The sequence below is a fragment of the Coenobita brevimanus genome, chromosome 23, assembly GCF_032717465.1.
Source record: "Coenobita brevimanus isolate Jiangsu-jjx chromosome 23, ASM3271746v2, whole genome shotgun sequence".
In the NCBI taxonomy this organism is placed as follows: domain Eukaryota; kingdom Metazoa; phylum Arthropoda; class Malacostraca; order Decapoda; family Coenobitidae; genus Coenobita; species Coenobita brevimanus.
Window position 1 is genome coordinate 52,874,679 of NC_136976.1, and position 12,168 is coordinate 52,886,846.

Sequence of the window (12,168 nt, forward strand, 5' to 3'; positions counted from 1 at the left end):
TTTGATTTCTTGTTTGTGACCAGAATTGACACCGACTTTTTAATGTCTCATGGGGATGTCTTTCTAGGGGATGGATATCTAGATATAAGTGATGAGGCCTCCTCCATGATGTTGCACATGTGCATCTGTTAGAATGAAGGTCATTGACATTGAGTAGTAGTGGTAGTAGTAGTATGTTTATGTTGCATGTTCAGGGTAGTGCACATGTAGTATGGTTCTGTTGTAGGTGTAGTGTTTGTGCATTGGATCTTAACTGTGATCGCAGTGGTAGTGAGTAGGGTTGTTGGAGGGGGTGGGGAAATTGTGTTTGGTGTAATAGGCATGTTTCAGGAGGTGTTACCCCTCTCACATACCCATGTGTACTGGTGTTGTTTTTGTAAGTGTATTGCATGTGGTGTGGAGCATTTCTCATCAAGAATTACATTGAACAGATCCACACATTCATCTAGTACTTGTGATGCATAAGGGGCAAACCAGGCAAATGTATTATGTTTGAGGCCCAGGATTGCTCTCAGTATCTCCAGCTAGTGTGAGGATGGGAGAAATGACTGCCAGAAAGTAATCTCCCATTTTTGTAAAAAATGGCATAGGGAGCAGCGGCCTGCACGTAGGAGACAGCGCCTTCTTCTCCTTGCATGACACAGGGCCAAATGATGGGGTTCTGTTCCCAGGCAAGAACTGCATCTACTTCTCTCCACCCTGACCAGTGGTGGCACCACTTGAAGGCTTTTCTCCACTGCTTGTTGGAGAGAGAGAGAGAGACATATGTTGGGACAGGATAGCCTGGAGGCAGTTCTGCCATTGTCCTCCCGTGTGAGGGTGTTTCCAGGGGGGAGCAAGGCTTCAGAGATGATGAATGTACTTGACTTAATCTTCTTTCTTCTAACTGCCATTTTACTGTGTTGATGATTTTATTATTTTTCTTATTATTTAAAATGTGTCAGACTGGTCACTCACCTTAAATGCCTTAATTGAGTAGCCTGGAAAAGGGGCCCTATACTCCTGATGGGACAATAAAATAATGACTAATTGATACGTGGAACTCTAATTATTGCAAGGGTGTCGGTGCACCAGGTTTTGAAATTGGTTAACTTACACATCCCATCCTTGGTAGGGTTGAGATACTCAGCAACAAGTTTTACAATTTCATCTTCTTTCATAGCTGACCAGCATGCAATTTAAATTAAATCTCAGGAGTTAAAAAACTTTATTTTTATTTATTTATTTAATTTTTGGTGGCTGTTGTGTGCAGGGGAGTTACTGTCATTGGTGAAGAATCAGCCATTGTCACATTTGATTAGCACTCCTCATTTAAGGCACAGAACTTAGGAAGTAATTATTTTGCCCAACATTAGTCCACTGGTTAGGTTAGCTTTTGTCGTCAGTCTATATATTTGCAGCCACTACTTGTGTACTCAGTTCGACATGGTTAATTATTCAAGTTGCAGGTGAGCTGACACTTTTGACGGGCATAGATTATGCAGTTCATTCCCAAATGGCTAGCATTCTTTGGGTACCCCAGACCCATACTTGCCACCACTTTGATACTAATACTGGATCACCTATACAGGATAGTAGTGGGACATGATGGCATCAGTGGGTTGCACGAAAGAGCAGAGAAGACTTTCCAGCAAAAATTATCGAGCTGTTCCCTGCCTCATCCAGAATCATTTATAATCCTGTAATCAGCAGACTAGCCCTTTACTACTTGACTGCCACTTCTTACTGTTTAATTATTTCAGTTTTAAAATATAATTAGATACTGGTGTTCGTTTCTGATATCACATATTTGACCTTTCAGTCGATCACGAGAGTATCAGCTGAATGATTCGGCAGCCTATTACTTGAATGCCCTCGATCGCATTGCACGGCCTGGTTATATACCCACCCAGCAGGATGTACTGAGGACCAGAGTCAAAACGACCGGCATTGTAGAAACTAATTTTTCATACAAGGGTCTTAATTTCAAGTAAGTAAAGAAGAACTACAGTATTGTCATTTGTTTTAAATGTAGGCTTATTTGATTTTGAACTTGTTGGACTGCAGGCTGAAGTTTTCCTTCCCATGGTCAACCATCCTCCCTTCAGAGAATAGAGAGGGAGTTCAGGGACATTTGTATAACCAGCCAGCAGAGTTAGCCAGGTATATCAATGCCACCATCATCAGTAGCAGAAAGGACTAAATGATGTGTGTTCCGTAGAAACTAATTTTGCATTTTTATATAGTTTGGTACTGTAAATTATTTTATAGGCTGGATGTTATATGAATGCCAGTGTAATTTCAGTTTTAAATTTTTAAACAACTGTTTTACTGTGCATTTAAGATACAGTCTTTGAAAGCAGTACCATTTATAATCTCAGTGGTATAAATGAAGTAGTTAAGTGGATTAATATTTTTCTTAAGTGTTAGCAAGCAGTTCTCTGTGGATAACTAATAATATGTTTGTTTTATATTGTTGCCTCCTTTGGATGTTTTGACCTTGACTGATCACCTCTACTCATTCATCCACGACAATCTATGTTCAAGAGTAATGTATTGAGTCTCCTGTTGTCTCCAGTTACAAGTTACCAGCTTTCTTTTATTCTGATGCAGTATTTTTATAATGCAGTGAAATAGAACAGTATTTTCAAACATTTTTTTGCATCTATATTTTATTTTCAAATGGTTGATTTCTTAGTACTGTAGTGTACAAGTAAAAATGTGTATAGCCTTATACTCCTCTTCAGTTCATTTACACTTCCATCATTTTCCATCATTTTCTATTATATTGCAGTTACAGTAGAGAAAGGTATTAGGCAGGTTATTGAAGGCAGCTTTTTAAAATTAATAATGTAGAAAATGTATACTGTTGCATATTTTTTAAATTATATATATAGTTGTGTAAGAAATGTATTGATTATGTCAGTGGCTCATGAAAGGAGAATCTAAGAATAGTAACCCTCTCATCAAGTGTTGACTTTCATTCCTACAGTGTGGCCATTCCATCAGGAAGCCCCTCTGCTTTCCCAGTCCCTTAACTCTTATTAATATTATTATTATTATTATTATTTTTTTTTTTATCCAGGAACCCATTTGATTCAGTCTGATGCATATCTTCACTTCCTCATTATTTGCACATTGCTAGAGCTGTTTTAGTTAATACAGTAATTTTGCTTTTTAGTATTTGTGCAATAAATATTATTTTACAGATATAGTCAGGAGATAATTTTTTTTCAAATGGCTTTATAATTCTACAGAATTTTTATTATTTGTTGAGCACAGACGTACAGTAATTAGTTGGCACGGTACCAAAATATACACCTGCAGAAGCAGGAAGGTTTTGACTTACTACTTGTAGTTTCTTAGCCATAATCTTGTTGCAGTTGGAGTCTTCATAGAACTCTTGCTAAGTAATTTATTTTGACACTGATGTGCTGGAAAGTAGAATGAAACTAAATGGTGATTGAGTATTTTGATGCAGTTTGCATATTACGCATTGATATTTTGTTTTATGCTATTTTTATAATTTTCATAGGGTTATGGTTTGCACAGGAACACAAAAAAAATTGCAGAAGAGGTGTTATGAAAACTCCTAAACCAGTGAGGAAATTGGTATATACAGTAATCACTCTAATATCCGGACGCCCAATAACCGAACATCCCCACTACCTGGACCTTATCGTCCTGGGATCCAACATTCCCAAAATGGTCACACACACACACACACACACACACACACACACACACACACACAATTTTTTTTTTTTTTTTTTTGCCGTCCGTAATTTGAACTTGCCGCGCACGCCGCGGGAGAGCATTGTTTTGGTTCGTCATTCCTCCGATGTCCGATAGAGCGCCGCTGCATCCTCCCCACTTCCCGCCTGTCTCTCACCGCGACTGGACCTACACTCTTCGCAATGGCTGCCCACATGCTCGCTTTTGTGGTGGTGCCGTACTTGCTGCAAGGCCTCCTGCTGCTCTCGGCCCTCCTCTTAGTGTGTGTGATGATGGCCCCGCCACCTGAGAAAAGGAAGAGAGTGGTGTTGACTCTGGAAAAGAAGAGGGAGATATTGGAGAAAGTTGATGCGGGTTGGTCTTCTTCCCGCATTCTCCGCGAGTATAACCTGGCCCGGTCGACTTTGTTCGATATCAAACGTTCCCGAGACAAACTCATGCAGTACACAGCTGACTTCTCGTCAAGAAGCAAACGCAACGTGGAAAGGAAGGTTATGTTTACCCCCAAGTTTGCAGAAATCGACCGATCCACGTTGATTTGGTACCGACAGCAACGTGCAGCTGGTGTGATGGTACGTGGAATGGAGCTGAAGGCTGCTGCTGAGAAGTTTGCAAGGCTTCATGACGCCCTAGACTTCAAGGCATCCGAGGGTTGGCTCTTCGCGTTCAAGTTGCGACATGGCCTTACTAACCGTAAAGCACATGGCGAAGTATTGGACGCTAACGAGGATGGAGTTGACGAGTTTCGGCACAGGGTGAAAGGCTTGATCGACAGGGAGGGCCTCACTCTTGGTCAAGTCTATAACGCAGACGAAACTGGCCTATTCTATCACTCGCTGCCAACGAACACTCTAGCCGAGGAGACGGAGAAGCATGTACCTGGCCGCAAGCATTCTAAGGAACGGATATCTTCTTTGTGTTGTGCCAGTGCTAACGACATGCACCGGCTTAAGCCCGTTGTTGTTGGCCGTGCAAAGCAGCCTCGGTGCCTTCGTGGGGTGATGGATGTCCTTCCTGTCGTATGGTACCATTCTTTGAAAGCATGGTTCACAGCTGTGATTTTCAAAGACTGGTTTCACCGTCACTTCGTCAAGGAGGTCATCCAGTACCAGACGAAGACACTGGGAATCCCTCGCGACCAGGTAAAGGCTCTCCTTCTGCTCGACAATGCACCTGCCCACCCGTGCGACAAGGACTTGGTTGCTGAGAATGGCCGTATTAGGTGCATGTTTCTGCCACCTAATACGACTGCTCTCATTCAACCCATGGACCAAGGAGTGATCGTGGCAACAAAGCGCCTGTACCGTCGGAAGTTCCTGGACGAGGTGATGGTTGTTCTCAAGGACGAGGACGAGCGCAGGGAAGGACGTGACACTCGAAGCAAGCGGACTTTGGAAAACGTTTGCCGCTACAACATCAAGTCTGCACTGTACAACTGGGCTAGTGCATGGAAGGAAGTCCCTGTGAAAACTCTTGAAAATGGTTGGTCTCATCTGCTTCTTGGAACAGATGTGGAGTACGATTTTCTGGGCTTTGACGTGGATGACTTCCATGCATGGCTACGTACGCACAGCGACGTTGTTGATGTGGACGATGTACGTGAGTGGTTGAACGATGACGAGGGCGATCCTGGGTATCAGACGTTGTCTGATATCAAGATCGCGTCTTCGGTTGCTGGTGTCAGTCCCGAACTTGAAGATTCAGACGACGAAGGCGACGATGATGCGGACTCCTCCCAGCAGGACACTACTCCAGCCATCCCCAAGCTGAGCGCACTCCGGGAACATCTAGAGTTTGTCCTAGACTACCTGGAACACCCGGACTGCGACAGGGAGATGGGGCCCTTGGGACTCGTGGAGGAAGTGCGTGCTTTCAGGCAGCGCATCATCAATCGCCAGAATCGTCGGTCCTTGCGTCAGTCAACGATTGACAGTTTTTTCAGGCCCGTGACCCCCGCTGTGCCAAGCCCTGGCTCCACTCCGTTGCCTCCCCAAGACAGGCCCTCATGCTCCGAGCCACAGCCCAGCACATCAGCTACAGTGGAGTCACCGCTCAACGTGAGTTTGCGGCTTTCGTCAGAGTCTTCTGCAGTCGGTACGCCATCACCACGACCCAGCGATGCACCCCTTGGTCGCCTGCCAGTGATACTCTCGGACTCGGACAGTGAATAAACAGCAAGAACTTCTCCACTAGACCCCACGGGAATTTTGAGTGTTGTGCAGTGAAAAAAAACGGTGTGTTGTGTTAAGGTTTTCGAAATGAGAGAAAAGACTCAGTGGAAACAAAATTTAACGTAACTAACCTTCTTTGTTTTGGCTTTGGAAAATAAAAAAAACTTGGGAAAAGTTAATGTGCAACGCTAAATTAAACTGGAACATTATTTGGACTAAAGTGAACACTGTGAAGAGAACGGACTTCTGTGTGTTATTGACTAAGTTCAGTGCAAGACTTCAGGAAGAGTGTACTGCAAGTGCTTCAGGAAATCGTTCTTACTGTCAGAGTCCGAGAGGAGGCGGTTATTCATCGAGGTGGCCAGGGACTTGCTGTAAGTAGCCAGAATGTTTCATACTGTACTTTTTTCCGTACTATACTTACCAGAATGTTTCATACTGTACTTTTTTCCATACTATACTTACCTCATGCATGTGCAGTAGGAATGTGTTTTTCAGAGTTAGTCTAGGTTAGGGTCCATAAGTACCAGAATGTTTATTAATGTATGAACATACTTCTATACCCTCATTTTATGTTTCTTTTGCCTTTATTTCAGTCATTTATGTGCCTTATTGGTGTGATTTGGGTGTTAAATAGGTGCTATGCATGTCCGGAGGGAGTTGTATAGGTGTTTCTCTGAGTTAGGGTCCATCAGTACAAGTCCATAAGCTGGGGCCCAATATCCGGACGAAACCAATAACCGAAACTACCGATAGCTCTATTACTCCGGATATTGGAGTGATTACTGTATATATGTACTGTATATACATATACATTATGGTAGGTGGGGGCGCTTACCATCCACTCACTCGATGTAGTGCTGCTCTCGGATGTCTGCCCTTTCCTCTCCTCTCTCCATTCCTTCCTTCCTCTTCTGTCTTTCTTTACTTCATTCTTTCCTCGTCCTTCTGCCTACAGGTGACTTTACACTCCCTCTTTTGTCTTTCTTTCCTCATTCTTTCCTCTTCCTTCTGCCTATGGGTGACTCTACACTGAGTGACAAGCCTAATGGTTTCCTGTACACCAGGAAACCATTTAGCACGCTGGGTGGTAACCATATAACCAAATTATGGCGCCTGGTGGTTTAATGGGTAATTACAGCGCTCCAATTGGATTGAGCCTTTGACGGTTTATATCCAAGGGATGGTTGGGGTTATTGCTCATGTAATGTCACTCAGGAATAAGTGAGGCCGGTCACTCTCATCTTAAATGTCAGGACCAAATTGCCTAGCCCTGGGCTTCTACGCTCCTCGTGGGGCAACGTATAATTGGATGATGGATATGTATGTGTATATATATATATAATTATTTACATGTGTTTTGCCTAAGTATATTGTATTGCAAGTTCATAGTGATTACAGTAAAATTATATTTTAAAAACATAGCATATAGTCTAACTTATGCATTTATTTATTTTCTTTTTCTTAGAGTTTTATGAACTCTTTCAGATTGTTTGATGTTGGAGGCCAGAGATCAGAGAGAAAAAAATGGATTCACTGTTTTGAGGGAGTGACAGCTATCATCTTTGTTGTTGCTTTGTCAGGTGAGGTCCAGCATGTTCAGCCATTCAGAGTGTTTGTAGTACTGCACCCATTTCTTTTTGTAGTTTTCAGATGACTTGGGTAATGAAAAGGAATTATTGCATTCCTAGGCAATACTGAATACCCTCAACCCCATTAATTCCTTCTGGCATGGGCATACTTCTCTAATGTTTACCATAAGAATGAAAATTCCAGGACTGGCCGCATCAGAGAAGAGAAGGGATTTGAAACGTACATGCATGACATGAGCTCCAAGTTTTGAACATGCTTGGTTTACAGTATTTTCATCATCATCCCAAAGATGGGATGAGGTTAGGGTCCAGAAAGCAAGGAAAGAGCAGGTACAGTAGTTTGAGAGTTATTCAGTAGCAGCATGTCCAATAAACTGAAGTAGATGCTGAATTATTCATTCATCATTCAAGCCCTTGGCATCTGGTTTGTGTCTCACAGGCTGAGCCATTTGCACATTTTATATACAGTAAAAATTCTGTAATCCGAATTGCAAGGGACCAAGGATCTTTCGGACTATTGGATTTTTCGGACTATTAGGAGGGCTCTGTGAAAACATTAGAAATATGTATATGATCACTAAATAAACACTTAAAATGATACAGGTAATTGTTTTACTCTCTGGAAATGCATAGAAGTGTAGATGAATAATTGCAGGCAGGTACATCGAAGTCCAAGGGCCAGTCCAAACCAGATAAATCCTTAGATAAAGCCCAGGAAAATTTAAAAAATATTGCCATGACAAATTCAGAGTATTAGGATTCTTGGATTATTGGTGATCAGATTGGAGGACTTTTACAGTGTTTATACACTCAAACCTTGATTTAAGGACCTCCATTTAAGGGAATTCAGATTTAAGGGACTCCATATTCTACCTGACAAATGGACAAGACTATTCAAAAATGATACGTAATGTCTAGATTATACACATTAATATGTTTCTTTATACAGTACCCATAAAATAATATTCATAATAATATAAATAAGTAAGATAAGTGAAACAATCATTGCATTTCATAATGAGATTTTCTTTATATGTGGTAAAACAATGGACATTTTCAAGTAATGATGATGATGATCAGTGGCAGCGCAAACGAAGAAGGACCTTGCACAAGCGCAAAGCACAATCCACAGGTCACTACCTTGCGCAAGCGCAAATGTGCAATCAGACAAATATTTAGCTTGCGCAAAGCGCAAGTGCAAACCATTTGCATATATTTTCGGGAATTACTGAAAAATATTGAGATATTTAAATAAAACAGCATACCTACTTACTTTTATTTATTATTATTATTTTCTATTATTTGTAATTTGGGCAAGTGCGCAATCTAATATTTAGCTTGTGCAGTGTCGCAAAGCCCTACCGCAAATCATTTGCATATATTTGTGGGAATTACTGTAAAATATATACAGTATTGGTATAATTAAATCAATTACCAAATTAGTAACCTGCCCACCGTCTGCGGTGACAGAGGTACAGTATGTCATTGTCCGGGAAAAACAGCCTATATTTACCAAGGCATTGGCAAAGATCACGTGATTACTGTATCATCAACTCTCTCTCTTTCTCTCTCTCTCTCTCTCTGCGACAGAGGAGGGAGGGAATGGAGAATAAGAGACAGAGGAGGGAAGGAATGGAGAATAAGAGAGAGAAGAGGGACAAAGTTTATGCCTTATCTCCTCACTCAAAGGGACGTTCCTTAGCCATTCCCATATTTATTCTCTCTCTCTCTCTCTCTCTCTCTCTCTCTCTTGTCTTGTCTTGTCAAGACAATTTATTTAATAATTCAATATAGATATAAAATAGTATATGTAATTCGTTACAAAAAATAAAAAATCATGAAAACAGAGTATTTAAATCAAATATCCACAGCCTAATAAATTATTAGGCAACCTGCCCACCACCCTGATAAATTATTAGGCTGTGGATATTTGATTTAAATAATATGTTTTAATGGTTTTTGTAAGGAATGGCATATACTAATCTTAATCAATAATGTTTTCGTTTTCGTTTTCGTTTTCGTTTTTAAAGGCTCCAACATGCTTGCATGTGTCGGCCTTGGTCACCTAATGGCGGCTCTCCATGCTGCACGATCCATTGCAGCCTCCCTGTTCAGTCCCTTAACCCTAAGGTCACACTTAATGACCTCGTCCCATGTCTTTCTCGGTCTACCCCTCATAACCCCACCCCCAATATTAACACTTCTCGCCTTCCTCACCCAACTATCATCCCCCATCCTCTCCACATGTCCAAACCACCTCAATCTACCTCTCCTCATCACAACACCAATACACTCCAGTCCCATCCTACCTCTCAACTCTTCCATTGTAAACCCAGCCCCTCCAGGCCTTGGACGCAGGGACGCACTGCACATCCACCTAATCATTGTCATTTCTGTACGTCTGAGCCGGCGAATGTCTTCCTCCTTCACTGCCCAGGTCTCACTGCCATACAGCATTACACTTCTAACACACGCTGCATACAAAGACCCCTTAGCACGTAGGGAGAGCCCCCTCAATGTCAGGAGAGGCAAGAGCTCCCTGAACTTCTTCCAACCACTTCTCACCCTAGCCACAGAGCTAGCTCCAGCCCCACCTCCAGCACACAACATGTCTCCTAAATAACAAAACTCTTCCACACACTCAAGAGATTCACCAGCAAGTTCAATTCTTTCACGTCTGACGATCTCCACCTGCTCACCCCGGCACGCCGTACACATAAAATCAGCATTATCTCGCAGTCTACCTCTGATACCACTACATCTCTTATGCACCCATTTATCACACACACCGCACAAGATGGAATTACTTCCCACGCCCTTGTGGCAAACTGCACATGGCCACTCTCCCTCGTCTTTGACAGTACCGCCACCAACCCTAGATATCATCACTTTTGTTTTATCTGCATTTACCCTTAAACCCTTTTGCCCCATACCATCTCTCCACTTCCTAAACCTTTCCTCCGCCTCCCTTTCATTCTCTGCAATCAACACCAAATCATCAGCATACAACAACTCCCACGGAGTCTGTTTCCTAAAGTCACGTGAAAGGGCTTCAAGTACCATGATAAACAACATGGGACTCAAGACTGACCCCTGATGCACACCAACATTCACGGAAAACTCATCACTCAAATCTCCATTCACTCTCACCTGGGTGTGAGCACCCACATACATGGCCATAACCACCCTAACCAGCCACTCCTCCAAGCCAAGCTTTCTCATTGCCCACTTCACCACCTCTCTAGGGACTCTGTCAAAGGCCTTTTCCAAATCAACAAAAACAAAATAAAGATCCCTTCTCCTACAAATATATTTTTCCTGAAGCTGTCGAACAATGAATATGGCATCAGTGGTCCCCCTACCTGGCATAAACCCAAACTGCATCTCATCAATATTCACTCTTTCTCTAATCATACCTTCTAAAACTCTCTCCATTACCTTCATTATCTGATCTAAAAGCTTTATACCTCTATAATTCCTTCTTTCCAGGGCATCACCCTTCCCTTTATACACATTTACAATTACACTCTTCAGCCAATCATCTGGGACAACACACTCATAAATAATCCTATTTATCAGGTCAGTGACTAAACTCACCCCTATATCGCCTGAGGCCTTCAACATTTCGGCAGTCAACCCAGACACACCTGCTGCCTTCCCCACCCTCATCCTGCCTATTGCCTCACTCATAGTAGCAGTATCAATCAAAGGCCAAGGGCCAGACACTGGATCTGCTGGCTCCAAACCTTCCCTGTCCCAGTCAAACTCCTCATTCAACAACCGGTTATAATGCTCTCTCCATGCATCTTTAATATCCTCACTGTTCACCACTACCCTTCCTTCATCATTCTTCACACACTGCTCACCTATGATATCCCGATTATCCCTCTTCACCTGACCTGCCACCCTAAATATATTTTTCCTTTCCCCATGATTTAGGTTATCAAGTAATTGTCTCTGTGACTCAGACTTTGCCCTGTATACCTCTCTCCTAGCCCTATGCTTGGCAGCCAAATATTCCTCTTTGCTACCACCCTTCTTCCATTCCCGGAAAAGCCTTCTTTTCTCCTTAATTGCAGCTTCTACACCCTCATCCCACCACCAAGTTACTTTATGTCTTGGTGGTCCTCTTGTCCAGCCGCATGTTACATCAGTAACTCTCAAGAAATTGTTCTTGAGGGCTCTGTACTGTTCATTAACGCCTCTGTCTACAGCTCCCTGTTCAGCCACCACTCTCCTCAACTCGCTATAGAAGGCATCCCTTACTACTTGGTTTTTCAGCTTCCATATTTTCCTCCTAGGTACGTAAGTCCTCTTTTTCATCATTTGTTCTTTAAGCACCATATCACAAATCAATAGTTTGTGCTGCTGCACACACTCCTCACTTCCTATAACTTTAACATCCCTCACTAACCTCCTATCGGCCCTCCTAACCAGAAAATAATCTATCTGACTGCTATTTCCCCCAGACTCATACGTAATTAACCTACTGTCTCTTTTCCTAAAATATGTGTTGCACACAATCATGTCCGTTGCCTCCCCAAACTCGAGTATCCTTTCCCCTTCTGCATTCCTTAGACCATATGCACATCCCCCATGCACTCCTTCATAACCTTGGGCTGCTTCACCTACATGACCATTTAAGTCCCCTCCCAAAATCACTATCTCATCATCCCGCATACCACCCACTA

General features: G+C 42.5%; 1 protein-coding gene across 2 annotated transcripts in view; it reads left to right on the forward strand.

Moving 5' to 3' along the window:
• Positions 1-12,168, forward strand: part of Galphai (G protein alpha i subunit) — a 307,080-nt gene that overhangs the window by 279,988 nt on the left and 14,924 nt on the right. For both annotated transcript variants that reach the window (XM_080267265.1, XM_080267266.1), the window contains exons 5-6: positions 1,802-1,969; positions 7,374-7,468. In XM_080267265.1, the coding sequence (XP_080123391.1) occupies positions 1,802-1,969; positions 7,374-7,468 (263 nt within the window). The remainder of the gene's footprint in view (positions 1-1,801; positions 1,970-7,373; positions 7,469-12,168) is intronic.